General features: G+C 45.4%; 1 protein-coding gene across 1 annotated transcript; it reads left to right on the forward strand.

The window, feature by feature from the left end:
• Nucleotides 1-347: 347 nt before the first annotated feature.
• Nucleotides 348-21,845, forward strand: ift172 (intraflagellar transport 172). The gene is made up of 48 exons (XM_058065419.2): nucleotides 348-653; nucleotides 1,331-1,474; nucleotides 2,024-2,136; nucleotides 2,204-2,243; nucleotides 2,307-2,372; nucleotides 2,495-2,574; nucleotides 2,664-2,751; nucleotides 3,517-3,731; nucleotides 3,794-3,917; nucleotides 3,983-4,078; nucleotides 4,178-4,339; nucleotides 5,284-5,337; nucleotides 5,434-5,537; nucleotides 5,672-5,757; nucleotides 6,018-6,130; nucleotides 6,240-6,407; nucleotides 6,934-7,070; nucleotides 8,154-8,261; nucleotides 8,435-8,519; nucleotides 8,585-8,677; nucleotides 8,744-8,821; nucleotides 8,918-9,166; nucleotides 9,237-9,315; nucleotides 9,416-9,536; nucleotides 11,009-11,153; nucleotides 11,863-11,952; nucleotides 12,027-12,124; nucleotides 12,195-12,330; nucleotides 12,398-12,514; nucleotides 13,334-13,476; nucleotides 13,563-13,656; nucleotides 14,202-14,266; nucleotides 14,386-14,566; nucleotides 14,693-14,802; nucleotides 16,447-16,576; nucleotides 17,031-17,129; nucleotides 17,209-17,318; nucleotides 17,960-18,023; nucleotides 18,181-18,267; nucleotides 18,345-18,461; nucleotides 18,525-18,629; nucleotides 18,777-18,896; nucleotides 19,031-19,126; nucleotides 19,983-20,042; nucleotides 20,196-20,294; nucleotides 20,379-20,532; nucleotides 20,666-20,757; nucleotides 21,066-21,845. Exons 1-48 carry the CDS (start codon nucleotides 615-617, stop codon nucleotides 21,153-21,155), a joined length of 5,244 nt encoding a protein of 1,747 aa, XP_057921402.2. The 5' UTR covers nucleotides 348-614; the 3' UTR covers nucleotides 21,156-21,845.
• Nucleotides 21,846-22,564: the final 719 nt, after the last annotated feature.

Below are 22,564 nucleotides of genomic sequence, written 5' to 3' on the forward strand. Positions count from 1 at the left end.
ATGAGCTGACATGCTGACCTTGGTTGATAATTTGGAAACATTCCATTTAGAAACGACTTCATTTAAAATACAAAATGTGTATATTTACGCATAAACAGATTCGATGCAAACAACTGTTCGAGAAAACAGCTAGCTTTCCCATGTCAGCGGTAACTAAGGAGACCAAATGTGTTTACAAGAAGGCCGCCATTTCTCAACAATAGTGAGCCTTGTCGACGTCATCAGTCAGCGCCACGGTGCACTGTCACAGTACCCGGATATATTTCCTCCAACGAGAATTCAAACATGTTTGTCTTTTTGTATTTATTTTGTTAAACAGCAAGAGTGTAACTGCCATTTTAGAATACATTTGAATTTGAAACGAAAATAAAACGCTGGCGTCTGAATTACGACAACCTTTCGTAAGGTTCATCGTGACGTCGTAAAGATGGCGACTGTTCCCATAGCAAAAAGTCTGGACTTCCGAGGACGCAAAAGCCAAACTCAGCCTCCATGGCAGCGAGTGACGCCTCAACTGTAGGCTCACAACATCTTGTTATTCCAAGATGCTCAACACCAAAACCATCTAACTGAACACATTTCAACTTCAGCGAGGCCGTTCGAGGTTTACAAACATGCAGCTGAAGCACCTAAAGACACTTTTAACCCCCCAGGTAAGAATACCACTTAGCATGAGCTAATTTAGCTGACGCCGACAGCGATTTTTTAAGGCGTCGACTTGGTGCTGATTTGCTTCTAATCACACTCAATCCTGCTGGAATAAAAATGCAGTTAGCGTCTTCGGACATATTTGTGGTAAATGAAAAGCTCTATATAAATAATGCATGTGGTATTGGCCCAATGTGTGTCAACAGGTGCTGCATTACCTTTACTAACACTCGCGCCACCCTTTACATCTGATAAATACACTGACGCCTAAGATACTAGTGGATATTTTATGTTTTATGCATAGACAGGCGCCACTTCGAGGGCTGAGCCGTACGTCAACGTCGCCGCCATATTGGATGGGTCAAGGTTGCTGTCAATATATACAAGTAAATGTACTTACTTTGCTAATGCACCTTTCGACAAATAATAATAATAACAGTTTCCCAAGTATACTAGTGCATGTGTGACTACATACATGATAGGAATGAACTTGAATTTCTTTCTCGAAAGGTGCATAATGAAATTAAGTACATTCACTTTCACTTTCACTTTTCACTTTACTCATTTACAGCACAGCCCTGACCCATCCAATATGGCGGCGTCATTGACGTACTGCAGAGGTGGACAAACCTAAGCAATGCGGCATCTTACTCTGTCTATGGTTTTATTTTATGTATCCTAGGAAGGTTCGGCGAAAGTGACTTGCATGGCTTGGGCCCCAAATAACAGCAAATTAGCGGTTTGCACTGTGGACAGAGTGGTGCTGCTGTACGACGAACAGGGAGAGAGGAGGGACAAGTTCTCCACAAAGCCCATCGATTCCAAGGTGGGACACTGAATCATTTGCACCCGGTGACCTATGGCTCTCCTTTTCAGGTGGAGCCTTCTCTTGATTATCACCACATAATGCATTATAGCATTTTTTTTTATTTACAAATGGAAATTTTTGCTGCTAGTTAAATGATATTTTTAGATCCGGGTCATAGTTTGGACACCCTTGTTCTAGCAGGGTGGATGATTTGAGGCGGACCATTTCATATAGCTTTCATAATAATGAAGAAAATGTTCAGACTTTCTGGTATCCGTATGTATGTACCTGTTTTAATTGCCTCAAGGATCTGTGTGGCAGGGTATCCCGTGAGGAAGGTGGTCAGGCCGCATGGATCTTTTGTTTAACCTCTCTCATTTTGTTCACCTCATCCTTTACTTTTGTCATCTTCAAATAATATTTGCACTTATTGCCGCCTTCATTTTGAGGTAAACTGACCAAAACAAAGAGGATATATATAGGATTATATTTCAGGCTGGGGTGCCAATTGGCAACCCCCACAGTCCATCACCCAGTGTAACCCACATCCGGTGTGTCTTGTGTCAGTATGGGAAGCAGAGCTACGTGGTCAACGATATGGCGTTCTCACCAGACTCCACCAGGATAGCCATCGGCCAGTCCGACAACATCATTTATGTCTACAGGATTGGAGAGGACTGGTAAACAAAAACAAAACATACACTTTGTACAGAATGTGCTGCTCTAACGTCTTTTTCTCCTTTCCAGGGGGGACAAGAAAACCATTTGCAACAAGTTTATTCAAACGGTCAGTAAACGTGCGTTTTGTTGTGTCCTCGTGGGGCTAAAGGCCGTGGAATTGTTGTTTCAGAGCGCTGTGACGTGTCTGCTGTGGCCTGCAGAGCACACCATCGTTTACGGTTTGGTGGAAGGGAAGGTAAGGCAGTGATTATTTTTGTAATGACGCTTGATGAGTACGTACTTTTTGTACACCGTGGAGCTGCAGTTTGATTAGCGCCTGGCCTCTGCCCATCAGTGTTTATTTATGATTCCTCCCAGGTTCGCCTTGCCAATGTTCTGACAAACAAGTCGTCAACCATCTACGTCACAGAGTCCTGTGTTGTCTCGCTGGCATCCAAGTAAGTTGTTGGTTTTTCACACAAATCATTTTTGCAGGCCAGCGTCTATTTGAAGTTTATCTTCTTACTTTTTGATGTTGCTTTCTCAGTGTTTCTGGCAAAGGCATCCTGTGTGGTCACGCTAATGGGAACGTTGTTCGTTACTTCTTTGATGATGAAGGCTCGGGGGAGTCTCAGGTAATAACACACCCTCCATGAACCCCCCCCCAGAACTTAAATGCCTTTTTCTAAAATTTGCAACATCAGTTTCATTAATTAGTGTAAATCAAAAGCAATCGTTCCTTTTTACCGTTCAAGAATAAAGTCAAAATATGGGAAAAAGACAAAATCTCGACAACTAAATTTACACGAGCAAAATTTAAATAGATTGCACATTTTAAAAAAGTAGAAAAAACAGCTGTAATTTTATGAGAATAAAATCAAACCTGTAAGAGAAAAATGTAAACTAACAAAAGTTAAAATTTTCCAAGAATAAACTTGTAATATTCCCAGAAAAATAACGTAATTATAGTTGTATAGGGTTGTAATATGAAATTTAAAAAAATCTTTTTTTTCAAAAGTTCCAATATTATGATTAACAAATCTTGAAAATTAGGTTGACGACAATGTTGTTAAAATATAGGAATAAAGTCCAAATGTTATGAGAATAAAGTAATATTATAAGAACAAAATCTGGAAAGATTTTTTACAAAATATTCAATAGGCCCTGGTCATGTGATGTAATTGCAACATTGGTGGCGTTTTGGAGGAGTTTTTTCTTTTTCAGAGGCTTTTGTTGTGGAAATAGAATCCCATGCATCATTAGCTCAGAAAAGGAAAACGTGTGTTTCCGTTTCACATAAAGATTGTGGATGATGGGCAAAGTTCCAAAAAAGTGTAATTTTTTTGTATTGGATGTAATTCGATAGGGTACCTAATGAAGTAGTGTTCTCTCAAATGCAGGGCAAGCTGTTGATGCACACGTGCCCCCCGTACGCCCTGGCCTGGGGTGCAAACAGCATCGTAGTGGGAGGCTGTGACAAGAAGGTGGTGGCCTACAGCCGAGAAGGTCACCTTCTGCAAACATTCGACTACAGCCGCGACCGCAGCGAGCGGGAGTTCACGGTGGCCGCCAGCAGCCCCAGCGGCCAGTCGGTGGTACTGGGCAGCTATGACAGGTGGGTGAGCGACGGCGTCCTCCGTCCAGACTTTTTATGCAGCGCTGGTCTTTCCTGTGCAGGTTGCGGGTGTTTAACTGGGCTCCCAGGAGGGGGGTGTGGGACGAGGCCAGGCCCAAGGAGATCACCAACCTCTACACCATCACCAGCTTGGCCTGGAAGAAGGATGGGTCTCGCCTTTGTGCTGTAAGTATCCACCGTGTGCTGATGTCTCAATACCATAGATGTCCTTTATTTGCTGGTGTTGACAGGGCACGCTCTGTGGGGGTGTGGAGCTCTTCGACTGTTGCCTGCGGAGGACCATCTACAAGAACAAGTTTGAAGTCACCTACGTGGGGCTGAGCCAGGTCATTCATCTCTTTGCTGTCCTCTCTCAAAGCCGTCCTTTACTTTAAGATGAAGCTACAACCTTGGAGATGTTGCATGTCCTTGCCGGGCTTCTGCAGGTTGTGGTGAGGAACCTCTCGGGGGGGGCGCAGGTGGTCCTCAAGTCTTACTACGGCTACGAGATAGAAGAGGTGAAAATCATGGGCAAGGACCGTTACCTGGTGGCGCACACCTCCGACACGCTGCTGCTGGGAGACATGCAGGCCAACAAGCTGAGCGAGGTGGGTGCTCACGCCGTCAAAACGTCTTGACTTCTTCATTGGATCGACGGCTTCGTTTGGAAAGTAGACATACGACTGTACTCTATTTAAGTACGTGCCTTCTTAGCTATCTGTATAATATGTTGCTTTGTGTTCTTATCAATTACAGTAAAAGTGCAGAGAGGATTCACTTGCTAGATAATAATAATAATAATAACCCTGCAGGATTTTAAGGACTTAGTGGATGATAAACATGAATATTATAGTTTTTTGGGACGGGGTGAACAAGCATGGCAATGTAACGAGCAGCTTAAACTGACAGATAAATCAGATTTCAAAAGTAGGAAAAAATATACTAGCTGATATACTCACCTTTTGGAAAAAAATGAAACCAAAATAAAAATGAAATGAACCCCCCCAATGACTGGGTTTGCCTTGGGCCCCCAAATGACTAAATACGCCCCTGCTACAGTGTGCAATTATGTTCAAGTTGGGCCTTTGGATTTTAAATATGCAATTTGCAATGAAAGTACTGGTTACACGAAGGGGAACGCGGTTTTTTTTGAGGGCCACATCACAGTTACAACAGTACCCACGGGGCCCCTTATATACCCTCAATATATCTGAACAGAAATATGAATACAATCTCATATTGATTAGTCATATCTTGTTTATCGCAGTTAATTGGTTCCAGACTCAACCGCGATAAATGAAATTCTGCCAAGTAGCATTCAATAGTAATTCAAGCTAGTTAGCTTATCCAATTTATTTACTCTAAACCTAAGAAAGTATTCCAAACAGAGTCGGGGAAAAAGCACAAAGAAACCAAAAACCTACCACTTCCACATGGAATGGGAGGAGAACCTTTTTTCCACTCAGTCTCAACCGTGGCAGTTATGATATAATTATCAGTACAATAGTAATGTCCCTATGTTGATTTGACTCCTAATTGGATTATTTCTCAGGTGCCATGGCCTGGTGGTGGGGGGAACGAAAAATTCTTTTTCGAAAATGAGTCGGTAAGTACTTAAAAAAACTTTTTGCACCAACCGCCCTGAACTGGCAGCTAAAAGAAACGAGACCAATAGAAGCTTGTGTTGTTCATTGTGCTGCAGGTGTGCATGATTTTTAACGCCGGGGAGTTGAGCCTGGTGGAGTACAGCGACAACCAGGTGCTGGGGTCCGTCAGAACAGAATTCATGAACCCTCACCTCATCAGGTACGCTACCTATCAGGAGGCCAGCGAGCATAAAACAACAGGAAGTCCAAGTTGAATTTGTCTTTCCACTTGTGTACACTAGATGGGGGTGTGGTTCTGGGTTTTAATGACGTTTTAATGACTTTTGTGTCTAGTGTGCGTGTCAATGAGAGGAAGCAGAAAGGAGTCGACACCAACAAAAAGCTGGCGTACCTGGTCGACCTCAAGACCATCGCTGTCGGTGTGTGTGTGTAACCGGTGAAGTATACTTTGTTGGAGTTGTGTATGGTTTGTCTTCAGGGGCCACAGTCGGTTTGAATTAAAAAGCTAATATAGGCCCCGTGCATCATATAACTGATATCATAATCATCCCATAGAAGCAGGAAAAAACTGCTTACTCTGGATGCTTGTTTAATTAAAAAACAAACGCCAGTTAACGCAACACCACCAGGAGTGACCTCCAAGAGGTTAAGCTGCACTTTCCTCTTCTCGCCCTCTCAGTGGACCTGGTGGCAGGATCCAACCTGGGAACCATCAGCCATGACTCCAAGGTGGACTGGCTGGAGCTCAACGAGACCGGCTGCAAACTGCTCTTCCGGGACAAGAAGCTGCGGGTGAGAATGAAACCTCAGCAAAAAGTGGGGGGAAAAATGCACAGGCCGGGAGCCAGAGATGATGATGATGATGATGATGATGATGATGATGTAGGTGTTTCTTCTCCAGCTGCACCTGTACGACATCGAGAGTGGTGTGAAAACTACGCTGCTGAGTTTCTGCACCTACGTCCAGTGGGTACCCGGCAGTGACGTGGTGGTGGCGCAGAACCGGGGCAACCTCTGCATCTGGTACAGCATCGACAGCCCAGAGAGCATCACCATGTTCCCCATCAAGGTGACCAGCAAGCAGTCCTAAGGCCTTCACGGTGCCTGAATACAGTGGAACCTTGGTTAGCACCACTAATTTGGTCCAACTCTAACCAAAACAGACACTTTTTTGATAAGAAATCACTTTAATTCGTTTCATACAGAAAACTTTGTTTTTTAGCGTAGCTTTAGAACGTACAGAAAAGGGGAACATGTGTTTATGTCTCACATAAGCATCGGGGTTGATGGGCAAAAGTCAGTGCCGCTTTCCTTTAAGGTTACTTTGACCTTCATTGGACCTGATTCCCAAAGACCCGGTGTGGCAGCGAGACACCACATGGTCACCACCTTCCTGTTTTTTCATGAGTTATTTCTTCAATTCAACAGCCTTTCTCACCGTGGTAACCCAAAATGGAGCCTAAGAAAAAGTTGACAGCATTTTGAAGGAATAACTCAGCTGGGATAGGCTCCGGCATCCCCCGTGACCCTCGTGAGGATATGTAGTAGAAAATGAATGAACGAATGAAACACGTCTGCTCGGTCTGCCTTGGCAGGGTGACATCAAAGACCTGGAGAGAGCCGAGGGGAAGACGGACGTGATTGTTACAGAAGGCGTCAAGATGGTGGCGTACACGCTGGATGAGAGCCTCATCGAGTTCGGCACGGCGGACAACGATGGCGACTACGGAGCGTAAGCTTCCTCTAGATCAGGGGTCTCAAACTCAATTTACTTGGGGGCCACTGGAGCTCGGGTCTGGGTGAGACTGGGCTGCATCAGGTTTACAAAAAAAAAAAACGCATTTATTAAAAACAAAAAAATGTTAAAAACTTTGCTTTGGTTCCAATTTTCTACTAGAAAAGCTCTGATAAAACATTCCACTGTTCTCAAATATCTTTTTATTTTTCTACACAAAATAAGATGAAAAATAAATAAACAAATCAAGAATAAATAAAACAAATCAATCAGTAATAGATAAATATAATAATAATAATAATAATAATAATAAAAAGGCAAATAATAAAAACTTAAGAAACCACATATAGTTGGTGGGTAGACAAATTATTTTTTTCAGATTAAAATGAACAGAGCATTATTAGAGCCCTGTAGACATGACAAAACACGACTATAGTCACATTTATACTCTTTTTATTTACAACATATTGCGCAACTGCAGGGTCTTGAGACACACGCTAACTCGCAAACTAGAGAGCTAGCGACCAAAACGGTAGTCTTCAAGTTATTTCCTTTAAACTTAAATAGCCAAAAACTTACCACTTCCACACGGATAGGGAGGATAACTATTAACAGTTATTTAACCTTTAACATGAACATTAATCAAACGTAATAATTTTTTCTGGGTACATGATACCATACAGCATCCATATCAAACTTGCGCGGGCCGCACTAACATTAAACTTTCATATCAAGGCAGGGGCCTCAAACTAGTGTCCTGCGGGCCACTGCTCTAGATAATCTAAACCAGGGGTGTCCAAACTCATTATACTGGATTACAGGTTTATTCTTGTAACATTTTTGTTTGTGTATTTCTTCTCGTAATTATGTTATTCCCATATTTTAACTTTCTTCTAACATGATATTGTATGTTATATATTTTCTTTCCAAAGCCTAATTTTCCAAAAATGACAACTTTATTTGTTGTTGTGTTTTTCATAATATTGCAAGTTAAGAAAAAGTTAAGAAAAAGGAACATAACTTTAAGGAACATAATGTGTGTGTGTGTGTGTGTGTGTGTGTGTGTGTGTGTGTGTGCAGTGTCACAGCTTTCCTTGAGACTCTAGAGATGTCGCCAGAGACCGAAGCCAAGTGGAAGACGCTCCGCAATCTGGCACTTGAGGCCGGCCAGGTGCATATTGCAGAAAGGTTTGCATCATGCACACACACACATGCACACACACACTGTCACAACACGCTAGCACAGCACAGCATCCCCCCATCTCCCTTGTTCCCCCAGTGCTGAAAAAGAAGTAGTCTTGTATGATGCTACATCCTGTTGACATGATTCCATCCATTAACCTTGTTCCATCGTGCTGCAGGTGTTTTGCAGCTCTGGGTGACGTCTCCACTCTTCGCTACCTCCACCAGACAAACCAGATAGCTGAGAAGGTTTCAAAAGAAATGGTGGGTGAAGCTTAACAAGGCGATGTCTTTACCCAGTTACTAAAGTTTAATGACATCTCATCCAGGGCGGTGACGGGATGGCGTTCTACCAGGTGCAGGTGCGCATGGCCATGCTGGATAAGAACATTGAGCTGGCGGAGATGCACTACGTGGAGCAGGTCTGTCAGATGTTGACGCTGCTGGTGAGAATTAGAACGGTGATTCTAATGTGCGTGTTGTCGCAGAACGCCATCGATGAGGCCATTGAGATGTACCAGGAGCTCCACATGTGGGACAAATGCATCGCCGTGGCTGAGGCCAAGGTACTGCGCCCTCAGCCTGTGATCCTTCATCCAGATTAGTTGCCTACTGACTAATTGTGTAAATCTCTTGTTGTGCTCCCTGCTAACTGAAATTAGGGCCACCCAGAGCTGGAGACGCTGCGCAGGAACTACTACCAGTGGCTGACGGACACAGGTCAGCACGAGACGGCCGGCGAGGTCAAGGAGAACGAGGGAGACTTCCAAGGTGCTATCAACCTGTACCTGAAGGCGGGTCTTCCTGCTAAAGCCGCCCGCCTGGCCATGAGCAAGCCTAACATCGCCAACAACAGCGACACGGTCAGCCGCATCACCAGCAGCCTCGTCAAGGCCGAGTACTTCGAACAGGTAGCAAAGTACTCAACAAGTACACAACAAGTCAAGGAACATTCCAGCATCAGTGTGTGTTGCTGACCAGGCTGGCGATCTGTACGAGAAGACGCGCAACCACCAGAGAGCTTTGGAGTGCTTCTGCAAAGGAGCTGCTTTCAGTAAAGGTAGGTCATCACCATCACACACACACACACACACACACACGTTGATTGTGTGTAAAAATGAGCAGCTTTTACTGTCTGACTGTGTCCATGCATCCTTCAGCCGTGGAGTTGGCTCGCCATGCCTTCCCCGCTGAGGTGGTGAAACTGGAGGAGGCCTGGGGGGACTACCTGGTCCAACAGAAACAGATGGACGCAGCCATCACCCACTTCATCGAAGCCGGGTACGTCATGTGCGGGGGGGTCGCTGTTGGGGATGAGTGACCTGGCAACTTTTTGGGCAGATGAGGAGCGTGAAGGATGACTCCCAGGCTAGTTTGCAGTTTAAAGAGGACCTACTATGCTCATTTTCTGGCCTTTGTATTGAGTTGTGGACTCCGTAGAGCAGCTACATACGATAACCCGTGTAGAAAGCTTTCTAGGTTTTTCCAGATTTTGCACCTCTTCCTTCTGTGTTTCCATGCATTCATTTCCTGCTTCCCACCCACAAAACTCCCCCAGGTATGGCCACTCCACTGTGATTGGTCACACTCCGGACAACTGCCGAGCTCATTTTGTCCAATTATTTACCCAAAATAAACACAGTTGGAACACTGATAAATAGTGCTCCGATTAATCGGCCACCGATCGGTATTTATAGGTTATCACATGGTTTGTCTGGTATCAGGCCAGGTATCATGCCCCCAAGTGTCAGTATCAGATACTGACTGATACGGCTGATACTGACACGCGGGGGCATGATACTGGGCCTGATACCAGACAAACCATGTGATGATCTTATTATCACATACTATTTAATCAAAAGACCATTTTGTTTCCAGAAAATGTTCAGTTTATTACATGTGTTATATCTAAACAGTGTAAACACAACAATTGCAAAAATATTTCAACAGTAATATTTTATCAACAGTCTTATCTTATCAATGTCTGACAATTAAAGTTCCATTAATCAAAGTTTGGGTTTTTTGGTGACTGGAGAAGCACTAGGCACTAAGCACTCGTGTGCTGTTCTCTGATTGGTTGTTTCACAGGCACGATACCAGAGCAGCGCGCTCTGAGTGGACAGCTATGGGGACTGATACTGGACATGGTTAAACTCTATATTTTATCAGTATCACTGATCTGGGCTTTGACACAGTATCATTTCGGCCTTTTCCCATATCATTCATGGGCGCTTTCTAGGGTACAGGGCCAATTAATACTGTAGTATGTGATAATGGATGATGCTTGCTTTATAATAAGCTCCGCCCCCGCTGCAGCATCCAGAACAACAATGTCTGCCGTGTGTGGGACTTCCTGCCTTTGCGAGAGTATTCCACCATGCAAAATGTGCCTCAAGAAGCGCCACAGGGTGGATTGGGGGTAGGGTGTGTCACAAAAGCAAAAAATATTTGTGTCAAAGTGAAAGCTGTTTTTCTCCCGAGGGTCCAACCTTTCTTTTGGTAGATTCCAAAAATGACAAATGGCTGGGAGCGAATGTTTCCGTTTTTTTTTTTCCCTTTCAGTATGTTTTTTTTTTTTTAAACCGCTATGCCATATGCCAGCCGGTGGTGTTATATATTTTAAAATGCCGTCTATTAGCTATTAGCAAACAGTCCCTGTAATTTTATTTAAAGCATAAAAAAGAAATCATTGAATATCTTTTGAGACTTGAGCACACGTTCCAAGTCCCGTCTCCATCTTCACCCTTTTGCAGCTGCTCCATAAAGGCCGTGGAAGCGGCCATCGCGGCTCGCCAGTGGAAGAAAGCGGTCCACATCCTGGAGTTAAACGAGGATCCGTCCGCCGCCGTGTACTGCTTGAAGATAGCGCAGCACTACGCCTCCATGCAGGAGCTGGAGGTGCGTGAAGTTCATTTCATGTACTTGACACCGGAAACACGACACCTACTTCCTATTCATTGCTAGCCTGCTTTCAACATGTTTGACTAACTAAGCTCTTTCCCCACGGGGCAGCTATTGCTGATGTTTTCAGAAGAGCCGCAGACGTGACTTGACTAACCAGATGTCATGTTGACAGCCGTTAGCAGCCCGCGTTTGGAAGTTTGTCACAGCGGTGTGAATAAGTGCTGACGACGACAGAGGAGAACAAGATCAGACGCCGGCACAAAGCGAGGAATAAAGCAAGGCAGGGCCATTCTGATGAGCTCAGCTGAGCCAAGCTGCCTCTGCAGACGGTGCCAGACTGAAAATAGTCGTCTATTTGCGTCTCTTTGCGCCACAGGAACATTTCGGCAAAGTAATTAAGATAACAAGCTCGCTGCTCCACAACCTGTGCATCTTGCAGGAGAGCCTAATTGTCTGTATGACAAGTATGACAATAAAGACCAGCCGTACGCATGCCTGCCACTTCACCGAGGAAGCAATGACATGCCACTTTTTAATCGGCAAAATGTGCCGCTTGCACACATTCACTTTGTTTCTTCCTTGCCATCTCCAATCTGTCCATCACCGCTTGGCTCAAGCCACTCTTGGTTATCCAATGAGCGACAGAAATTGCATAACATTGATTGTAAGAAGCTGCTGAATGTGGTTGCCTTGCGTCCTGCAGGTGGCGGAGCAGCTGTTTGTGAAGGCGGGCCACATCAAAGACGCCATCGACATGTACACCGCTGCAGGATGCTGGGAGGAGGCTCACAAGGTCATCAGTATATCCTCATGTGTTGAACACGTGCTTGTTCTATTGATGGTAACAAAGGTGCTTTTGTGATGTAGCTGGCCCTAAAGTGCATGAGCAAGGAGGAAGTCACTGACCTTTACATACGCCGGGCTCAGGAGATGGAGAAAGATGGCAAACTGAAGGAGGCTGAGAGGTAGAAGTAGCTTTTGTCTTTCTACCTCCCGGAGGAATAGAATTTCCCCAACACCTGACTCTCTCTTCAGGTTGTTCTCTACGGTGAGCCAGACTGATCTGGCCATCACAATGTACAAGAAGAAGCAGATGTTTGACGACGTGGTCCGCCTGGTGGCCAAACATCATCCCGACCTGCTGGCTGAGACCCACCTCCACCTGGCCAAGGTGAGCCCCGGGTCCGCTGCGTCCTTCCCGGCTACAGGATGGATCTTATGTTCTGTGGTGACTGCAGGAACTGGAGGGCGAGTCCAAGTTCTCAGAGGCAGAACATCACCTGATGCAGGCTGACGACTGGAAGGCCGCTGTCAACATGTACAGACTTCATGACATGTGGGAGGATGCATACCGGGTACACACCTCCATCACGTTCCTTTGCGCTCCTGGACGTTGTTTGGACGGAGATAGACAGAGATTTTTTTCACTTTCCACTTCCAGTCGGTCAGGGGTGTCCAAAGTGCGGCCCAACGGCAATTTGCGGTCACGGCACATTCTAAAAATGTAACTCAACAAGAAAACAGGAGAAATTGAAAATGTTAAGAGAAAAATAACCAATCAAGTTGTGATTTTGGAAATTAGGTTGCGGAATAATAATAAAGTCCAACAATAAAGTCCAAATATTATGTGAACAAAGTGAAAATTACTAGAAGAAAATTTACAAGAAGAAAATTGAAATACTTGGAAATTTGAAAAAAATCAGCAGTAATTGTATGAGAATAAAGTCAAAATATTAAGAGCAAAAAGTCACACGAACAAGAAACAAAGGCACAATTTTAGGAAAATAAACTACTAATATTATGAGGTAAACTATTATTTTAGTAGCATAGAGTTGAAATATTAAAGACATTTTTTTTCATAGTTGGAATATTATGAGATACAAACAACAAAACAAAAAGTTATTCTTTGGTTGAAAAAAAAGTTATAATATGTGAATAAAGTTGTAAGAAAGAAAATGTGCAAATATTATGTAAGAAGAAAGTTGAAATATTTGGAAAATTTAAAATGAAAAACCAGCAAAAACAGCAGCAATAATTAATTAATAATTAATAATTGCTCTTTTCACCTGTATCACAAAGATGTAAGTATGTGTACCGGTTACTTGTTAGCATATCTACACGTGTTGCTTGACAAAACAAGTGTGTGTGTGTGTGTGTGTGTGTGTGTGTGTCAGATTGCCAAGAGCCACGGGGGTGCAAACGCCCAGAAGCAGGTGGCCTACCTGTGGGCCAGGAGTCTCGGGGGAGAGGCGGCCGTCAAGCTGCTCACCAAGTTTGGCCTGCTGGAGTACGGAATCGAGTCGGCATCCAACAGCTTGTAAGACGCAAGGCCCGCCGACTTAAGCATGAGCTGCCTTCTCCAACCATGACGAGAACCACCGTCTTCTGTCTTTTGCTATGCAGTTTATTCGACTTTGCCTTCGAACTGGCTCGTCTTTCAAACAAGGACAAGATACCGGAGATCCACCTCAAATTTGCCATGTACCTGGAAGATGAGGTATTTCTCCATCATGCTGCACACCACAAATCAGAGGTGTCCAACATGCACTCTAGGGGTCGTTTTACACCCACGGCCCTTGGCATAGTCTAAAAATAAAATTAATTCATTCTCAACCCTTTTTTCTGTTACGTTACTATTTCAAAAGGTTGTAGCTTAAATGATTCAGGGTAAAGGCATACTGTAAATTTAAAAAATCATCGACTGAAAGTTTGTAATGGGAGTAAATTTATTGATCTAATTTGCATATTATGACATCACCAGATTCTGAATTTGAAATACTCCCCCACACAAATGCTCCTTCTCATGCCAACATGCCGCGTATCCTCGCTAGGGTCGCTGGGGTATGCTGGAGCCCATCCCAGCCGACCTCGGGGGAGAGGCGGGGCACACCCCGGACTAGTCCAACATTTATTCACATTGTCAATTTCCATGAAATTGGGGGAAAAAATGTATCAAAGCGGGCCCCCCCCATCCATTCATGTAAGCTCGTACCCCACCCGCCATACAGTACGTCATCTCAACATTCCTGTGTTGGCTTCCAGGGCAAGTTTGCAGAGGCTGAGCAGGAGTTCATAAAAGCAGGAAAGCCCAAAGAAGCCGTGCACATGTGAGTCCATGTGATGCATTTAAGGCCATCGTATTTTAGACGAGAGGTTTTCTATGAAAATATGTTTACCTCAGTTATTGGCGTACGAAAGAGAGATGTTGTTTTGTGTTCTTCTGCAGGTACGCACACAACAAAGACTGGGCCAGTGCGCAGCGCGTGGCCGAGAGCCATGATCCAGAGAGCGTCCCGGAGGTTCTGGTGGGCCATGCCAAGTTCTGCTTTGAACAGAAAGACTACCAGAAGGCTGAGGCCCTCCTGCTCCGAGCAGAGAGATCCGACCTGGCCGTTAAATACTACAAGGTAATTTTAGGAAGCAGAACTGCAGAACTAATTGGTGCTGCACTCACTGGTGACATCTGATGAGACGTCTTGATCAGCTCCTTTTGTCCCTTCAAAGCTGCGTGGTAAAGCTGCTGTGTTTCTCAGGATGCTGACATGTGGAGCGATGCCATGCGCATCTGCAAGGAGTACCTCCCCAACAAGCTCGCCCTTCTTCAGGAGGAGTATGAGAAGGAGGCCACCAAGAAGGGCATGCGGTGAGAACAAACATCCACACTCTCTTTGAACTCCGACTAGCTTAGCCCTTTAGCCTGCCGCCGCTAATCACCTCAGTACCGAATGATGCAGGGAGATGTTAGCTTGGGCATGGATTCAACCATTCCAATCCCTGGGGTCACTTGAAGGCCCAGCAGGATCCCCGAAGCCCGAGCTTGAAGAGCTCAGCCCAACCAGGACACATTTGGTAGCTGCCAAGCCGCAGCTCATCTTCCCTCTTAACAACTCGTGGGAGAGAACATCAAACGTTACCCTTGGAAACCACAGAGGAAGATGTTGGTTTTAAGCAAGAACACGCTGAATTATTCAACTCTGCATGCTGCTTGCGCCTGCTTTTTATTTTGCTGGGATACAGCCTGGACGGCCTTCTCGAAAGGAATCACACGAAGGAAGAGTGGAACGCTTGATCGTCAGGATGCCCCACGGCATTAGCGACCTACAAATCAGATATCGGTTCATATCGCTATGGCTTTATTCGGCCAATTCCGGTATCGGAGCCCTCTATTAAAACACCTCCAACGACATTTTCTAATTTCATGTACAATCTGTGACCATACAGTAGCAGATACATCCATAATAACCTGTTACTTACGGTACTTTGTCATTTTAAGCTTCCTTCCTGGGCGCTGTGGTTCCACCTGGCCCATAGCAGCGACCGCTGCATCAGTTTTCAAATGAATTAATCATGATTAATCACCATGTGCCACTATGTGGGGATAATGACATTTTTTCAGTATTTTAATGTAATGTAATGACACTAAAAATGTTTAAAAAATTAGTTTCCACCATGAAGGTATTATTTTTGAGAGCTCTAATTGCTCTGGTGACTTTTATTGTTTATTTTATGAGCTCTGCTGTCTTTAAGGTGAAGTATATTTCCTCAAAGTATCAGTGTCCGATATTAGTGTCGCGTAGACCAGCCTGAATTTGACTCTGTATGGATTTGGAAAAGAAAACAACGGCATAACGGCATGAGGCGATGTGTAACTACGTCAGAAAAGTACTGTAGTTGACGGTGTTAGCTCTTACAGTAGCATTGTTGCTCTAGCTTAGTTATTATGTAGGTCACGTAAATGTAACATTTCATTTGTTTTTGGAGGGTTTTGTTGGAGGAATGTGTGTATCTTATGATGTGCTACCTCATCTTAGCTGTTTTTCTTTGTTTAGAGCGCACAGAAAAGAGAAAGACGTGTGTTAATGTTTCGCATGAGGATTGTGGATGATGAAAAAAGTGCAGTTTTCCTTTTTAATAAGATGTCTGCTGACGTTGTGCAGGTTCAACACTTTTTATTAGCACGCTGCGCCTTACATCCTGTCAGGCAGCGTCTGGTAACAATGTACGGGTCTCAGAAAAATGGCTTCCATTCGCAGTGAAAGCGCTGGCGATGCGAGGGTGAAGTAAGGTGTCTTCCTTTAATTGGTTGTGGGTTTTTTTTTATGACTTTGGCCGCAATTGGCCAGCAGGCTGCGGCTTTAAGGCCCCTGGTTAAAAATAGACATGGCTTTTTTTGTGTGAAATGCATCACAGCAAAAGAAGCATCGTGTGTTGATTCATCATCGGTTGACAGCAGCATGTCAACCAGGCCCCGCCCATCGAGCTGATGTGTGTTTGTGCGTGCTTCCAGAGGTGTGCAGGGTCTGCTGGAACAGGCGCGGGAATGGGAGCAGTCTGGAGAATATTCCCGGGCGGTGGAGTGTTACCTGAAGATGAAGGAGGACCCCAATGTAGGCCTGATGGAGAAGTGCTGGACCAAGGTAAGCCTTTCCGAGCTCTGTGCACGTGTGTGTTGCGTTGTGTTTAGCATCTTCCAGCGGCAGGTGGATGATGACGTCGGAAAGGTCAAGTGTGTCACATGAAGGTCAATCGATCTTTTTTCCTGCTGCAGGCCAAAAAGGCCAAGATATTGTTCCTTATTGACTGTTGGATCCGAAGTGTGAATGTGCGGGTGTCATCACGTTGCTAAAGCAAAGGTTACGGGGTTGTCCCCATCAATAAGTTGGCGGTTTGACCAGAGGGAGCAAATATTGCATCAGAGGCGGAGCTTGTGTTTGCTTTGTCGGAGGTCGGCAAGGTCGGCAGCTGAATGCGCACGTTGGAGTTCAGCACAATCGCTGACTCATCAAAGGCCCTCCTCGCTACATCTCCGTTTTTGAGGTTCTGCTCATAGAAAGTGCCAGTTGAACGTACTGCCTTGTGTTGTGTGTCCAGGCTGCCGAGTTGTCAATCAAGTTCCTGGGAGAGGAGCGAGCGGTGAAGGTGGTTCAAGTGGTGGGGCCTCGCCTTGCCAAGCTGAGGAAGTACAACACCGTGGGTCACTGTGGCACACACACACAGATTGATTAGTTCCGTGGGAGCGTCCTTCATGTCTTCATGTGTCGCACCCAAGGCTGCCGAGCAGTATTTACACGTGGGCCTGGTCAAGGAGGCCATTGACGTCCTCATCGAGGGGGAGGAGTGGAACAAAGCCAAGAGGGTGGCCAAGGAGCTGGAGCCCAGGTAGGCTAAACACATCCCTCCTTTATCACGGTTAATTGGTTCCAGACACGGTTGTGATGAGGGAACTTCCAATATTAATAACTGAATATTTTTTTATGTCTTTCTAAGTACAGGCTTTAATATCCATAGATTCCTGGAGACATTAGATAACACTCTTGGTCTTTGTTTACATCACATTGGGGGGGCAATGGCTCAGAAGGTAGAGCAGGTTGTGCAGAAACCGGAAAGTGGCTGGTCCGATCCTGGCTCCCTCCGCTGCCCCAGGGCACCTTTGACTACAGATGTAGCCTATCACCAGTGAATGAATAACAATGGCTTCACTTCGGGGGCCTCGAATAGTGCTGTAGAAAACCTCATTGATGACATCATCATTACATGGCGCAGGCTATGGGATCACGGCAGGCACATGAGACGGCCGCCGCGTGCACCGAGCTAACTAGCTAACCTCCCCAGTTGACTTATACATTAAACCTAAGATTGGAGAAAGGATGGAGAAGCACAAAACGTACCATTTCCACCATGAGAAGAGAAGGTTCTCATGGTCCCTAAAAGGCAACACCACGTCTTTATTGTGAGCGGATGTGTGGTCTATGAACGTTCTGGAATGTTCTGGAGCTCTTCATGGCCCTTCTCTCCTGTAGGTATGAGAGCTACGTGGACCAGAAGTACAAGGAACACCTGAAGAACCAGGGCAAAGTGGACTCGGTGAGTCCAATGTGCTTAGATAAACATGAAATAAAAAGATATTCCACCAACCTTAAGCCCTGTTTACCACAAAAGATGGAAACTTGAATACTAACTCAGTTTTTACGTTTGATGCTTTTGGTTGGACGGCCATCACATTGTCCTTCAAACTGCTCAGCTGGTGGGCGTGGACGTCATGGCAGCCCTGGACATGTATGCAGAGAGAGGCCAGTGGGTGAAATGTCTGGAGACGGCGTCCAAACAGGTTGATGAAGGTTTTGGTGCCAAGTGCTCACGTACACTCCCCCGTTTAAATGTCCCTGATGCACGCTGGCGTTTCAGAACTTCAAGATCCTCCACAAGTACGTGGCCTTGTACGCCACGCACCTCATCAAGGAGGGGGACCCTGTCAAGGCGTTGCAGCTCTACGTGCAGCACGGAGCGCCCCCCAACCCACAGGTACACACCCCCACCCACACATGATGAAAGTTACAAAACACCAAAGGTTTTTGTCCTTCTCAGAACTTTAACATCTACAAGCGCCTCTTCCTGGACATGATTCACCTCCCCGAGGCTCCAGAGTCGTACCGCACCTGGGCCGACCTCCGCAACGTCCTGCTGCAGCTGGTAGGACCGCCGCCCTGACCTTGTCACCTCGAAAACGCAATGAGGACAACCACGGGTCCACCACTAGAACATGTTATTATATAAGACGGGCATGTTTGACAGCTCTGCCTAAAGGTCGTGTGTTGTTTTGTGCGTGTGTGACGTCAGTGTGAGAGCCTGTCCAAGTCATCGGGGGAGAACTCTGTGGCGCACGAGGACTTTGAGCAGATGTTGCTCATCTCGCACTACTACGCTGCCCGAGCCGCCGCCGCCGGGATGGAAGAGCTGGTACGTGACGAGGGGCCGCTTGGACCGCCGGAAGCCTGTTATGTTCTTGGTGTCGCCGTGCAGGCCTGGTCAGAGTGTGTTTGTGTGTTTGTGTGATTGTGTGATTGTGTGATTGTGTGTTTGTGTGTTGGCAGACCGCCATATCGGCCAAGCTGTGCGTGTCGCTGCTGCGTCATACGGACCTGGTTCCCGCAGACCGAGCCTTCTACGAGGCCGGCCTGGCCTGCAGGGTGAGCACTTCCTGGCCTGATCACCCAGGGGCCTGTCTCCATCTTCTAAAGCAGGGTTGTCCTAAGTGCGGCCTGGGGGCCATTTGTGGCCCGTGACTGTTTATTGGCTTGACCTTAACTGTGAAGTCATCCCTAGCTTACATCGTGGTTTAAATATTTGCATGTTTTTGAAAATTATTTAATTAACAAGTGACCGCTGTTGATGATTGACATGTCATGATTGACTATGGACTATTATTAGTACAAAAATATTGAAAGACAAGTCGTATTCTGATCAGTAAGCGCATTACAGTTGAGAAACGTGTTGTAAACAAAGAATAATAGGAGTGTAAAAGTAACTATAGGGGTGTTATTTCATGTCTACAGGGCTCTAATAATGGTTTAAAAATTAAAAAAGAGGTTTTCTATGCTTTATGAAAATATTCCACTTCATTAATTGATTAATTAATATTGACACTAAAAATAGTCTTCACCGCCATCTTCTTCTTCCTCGTTGGGCTTTTCCCTCCAAGGGGTCGCCACAATCTCCTCCATCCAACCCCATCTTCTACATCTGTCTTCTCACAACAACTACCCTCATGTCCTCCTTCACTACATCCTTAAACTCCTCTACGCCTCCTACCTAGCATCCTTCTACCAAGATATTCACTATCTCCCCCCTGGACATGTCCCCACCATCTCAGTCTGGCCGATAACTTTGCTTTTTCACTGACATCATAAAGTTTGTTCTTGAACAAGAGTACACAGCAACTTCTTAGCATTACAAATATCAGGTGGCCCTCGCCCCCTTTGGGTTTTCAGCATGTGGACCTGGCCTTTCTCAGGGTAACGCTGCTGGTCTTCTTCTTCCTGACAGGCGGCTGGCTGGGAGAACATGGCCTTCATCTTCCTCAACCACTTCCTGGATGTGTGTGATGTGAGTCTCCTCCTCCTTTGCTCCTAACAGCAAGAGGTCTTCCATAACATGAAGTGTGATATATGATATGCTTATGTACAGCCACGTTACAATACGCTCTATATTGCGCAACAAATACAAACATGAATAAAAGTCTCTTCTGCTTTGGGTCAGGCCATCGCTGAGGGAAGCCTGGACTCTCTGGATCACTCCGACTTTTCGGACACAGATATTCCCTTCGAAGTTCCGCTTCCTACCAAGCCTTGTGTCGGTGTAAGGAAGCCATCACACACACACACACACACACACACACGAATACACACAATCACCTGCCTTTGTGTAATGTGTGTGTTGCAGGACCCCCAGCGGGAGGAGATCCGCAATTGGGTCCTGACGGTGGCCGTGTACGGCAGGCTGGAACAGGTTCTTCCACGGGATGAGAGGAACTCGTACGAAGCCTCGCTGGTGGACGCCAACAGTGGCCTACGCTCGCTGCCTTGTGTTCTTACCGGTAACACACACACACACACACACACATTGCATGGTATTCTGGGATGCTAAAAAGCCACATGAAACCAAAAGAGCAGCAAAGGTCCACTGGTTGCCTGACCAACCACGACCTTGGAAATGTGTTCCGCCTTCAGGCTACCCCGTTCTGAGGAACAAGGTGGACTTCTCCTCGGCAGGAAAAGCTGCCAACAAAGAAGACTGGAACAAATTCCTCATGACCACCAAGGTGAGACGGGACAGGCATGCTACATTCCCGGTGTCCAAACTGCGGCCTGCTGGCCATTTGTAGGGGATTCAGATGTTAAGTGGGATTCAGACTTTGTGCTCCAGCCATGAACATATCAGATGTCTTCTATCTTTTATCTTGAGATTAGTGTCCTATCTTTCTGTTCATAAAATACAGCAAACATGGGCATATTTCACACATAGTGATAAATGTTGATTAATTGTGATTAATTCATTTGAGGACTGTGACTAATTTGATTCCTATGTTTCATGGTATGAAAATGATGGCGTGTCTCTCGTGTCCTGCAGACCAGCCACAGTCCCGAGTGTCAGGACGTCCTGAAGTTCATCAGCCAGTGGTGTGGTGGCCTGCCGGCGTCTGGGTTCTCCTTCCAGTGACCCCCGCTGGGGGCGGGGGGTTCTGTCCTTCTTAGAAGAATTTTTGTTTATTTATTACGGACATTTCCTAGCGTGAATGCCACTTTAGTGACCCAACAACTTCCTGAGCTTCAGTCAACTCTTCTCAAACTCAAACTTCACGGGAAAGCTACACCTCGTCTATCGGAAGCTCCGGGTTTCATTTCATCTGTTCCGACGGTTCCTCAGGTCCGATTTAGCTGATCTGAGCTGCAAGTCAAACGTGGTGTTCACGTAAAACAAGATGAAGTGAGAGGAAGCAAACACTACCGCTCGTGGCGGCGTCACCACCTCCTAAATGTCACGTGGCCACCAAAGGTTCACCCCGGCCTTGGCGCTCAGCTTCTCCCCGTTTCACGGAGCCCGTTGCTGCTTCATGCACACGAAATAACACCTCCAAAAAACTTTTGTTGTGCTCCATCCCTCTGACTCGGCTGTGCTGTCACCATGGAAACGCATCCCTCCGCTCGTCATCATCTGTCTTTTTCGCTGGCCTCACCAGAAGGGCCGCCGCTCTCAGGATGGCGTCGCTGAACACCACCGACGGACTCCAAACAGGTCGACGTTTAAATGCCTCTTTGCTCCAAGAGTGCCACAGATCACACGGCACCAACAATGTGTGTATATTTTATTTGCCTCGGAAATACAACAATAAAATAGTTTTTAAGCATTTTTAGCTATTTTCCTAAGAGTGGGGACATGAAAAACACACAAAGAAACCATTGAACTTTATTTCAGTGATGCTGAGGAGACAAAAGGAATAATTGTACAATTATTAGTACTGTGTGAGTATTATACTGTTTTTAATCCTTTGACACTTTTGCAGTTCAGTGATAACAACCACAATACATATTCAATATAATATTCCATAAAAGGAACCATGAGCGCATACATTTGGCATGTAACTAAAATAGGAAGTCAGTCTCAAACTGAAAACAGCGGTGCCCCCCCCTCAAAAAAAATAATCTTTAATATTTATATCTTGTGAAAAGGAAGTATTTTCGGCAGCTGTTCCCTACCAGGAGGCATTTCACTGTAGTACCCCTTTTGACCAGAGGAGGCGCTCGTAAGCAGATTTAGTGTTTAGCACAGCACAGCACAGCACGGCACGGTGCTTGCAAAACACTCCAGGAAGCCATTCCCTAATAGACGCTTAGAGTACTTCATGTTGGTTGGAGTGGAGTCATGCGGGTACAATCATTTTAATCAAACATTCAGGTTGAAAATAATCCCAGCTATTATTAAAAGATTCATATACATTTATTATAATATGTTTAGTATTGTTTTATATTTATATTATGTAAATAAATAATGCACATTTAAATGATACACATATAAGTTAATATCTAAATATCCCAATATTTCCTTGGAAATGGCCAATGTATTTTGGT

This window comes from Doryrhamphus excisus, linkage group LG11 (genome assembly GCF_037039965.1).
Source record: "Doryrhamphus excisus strain RoL-2023G ecotype Guam linkage group LG11, RoL_Dexc_Guam_v1.1, whole genome shotgun sequence".
Classification (NCBI taxonomy): Eukaryota; Metazoa; Chordata; class Actinopteri; order Syngnathiformes; family Syngnathidae; genus Doryrhamphus; species Doryrhamphus excisus.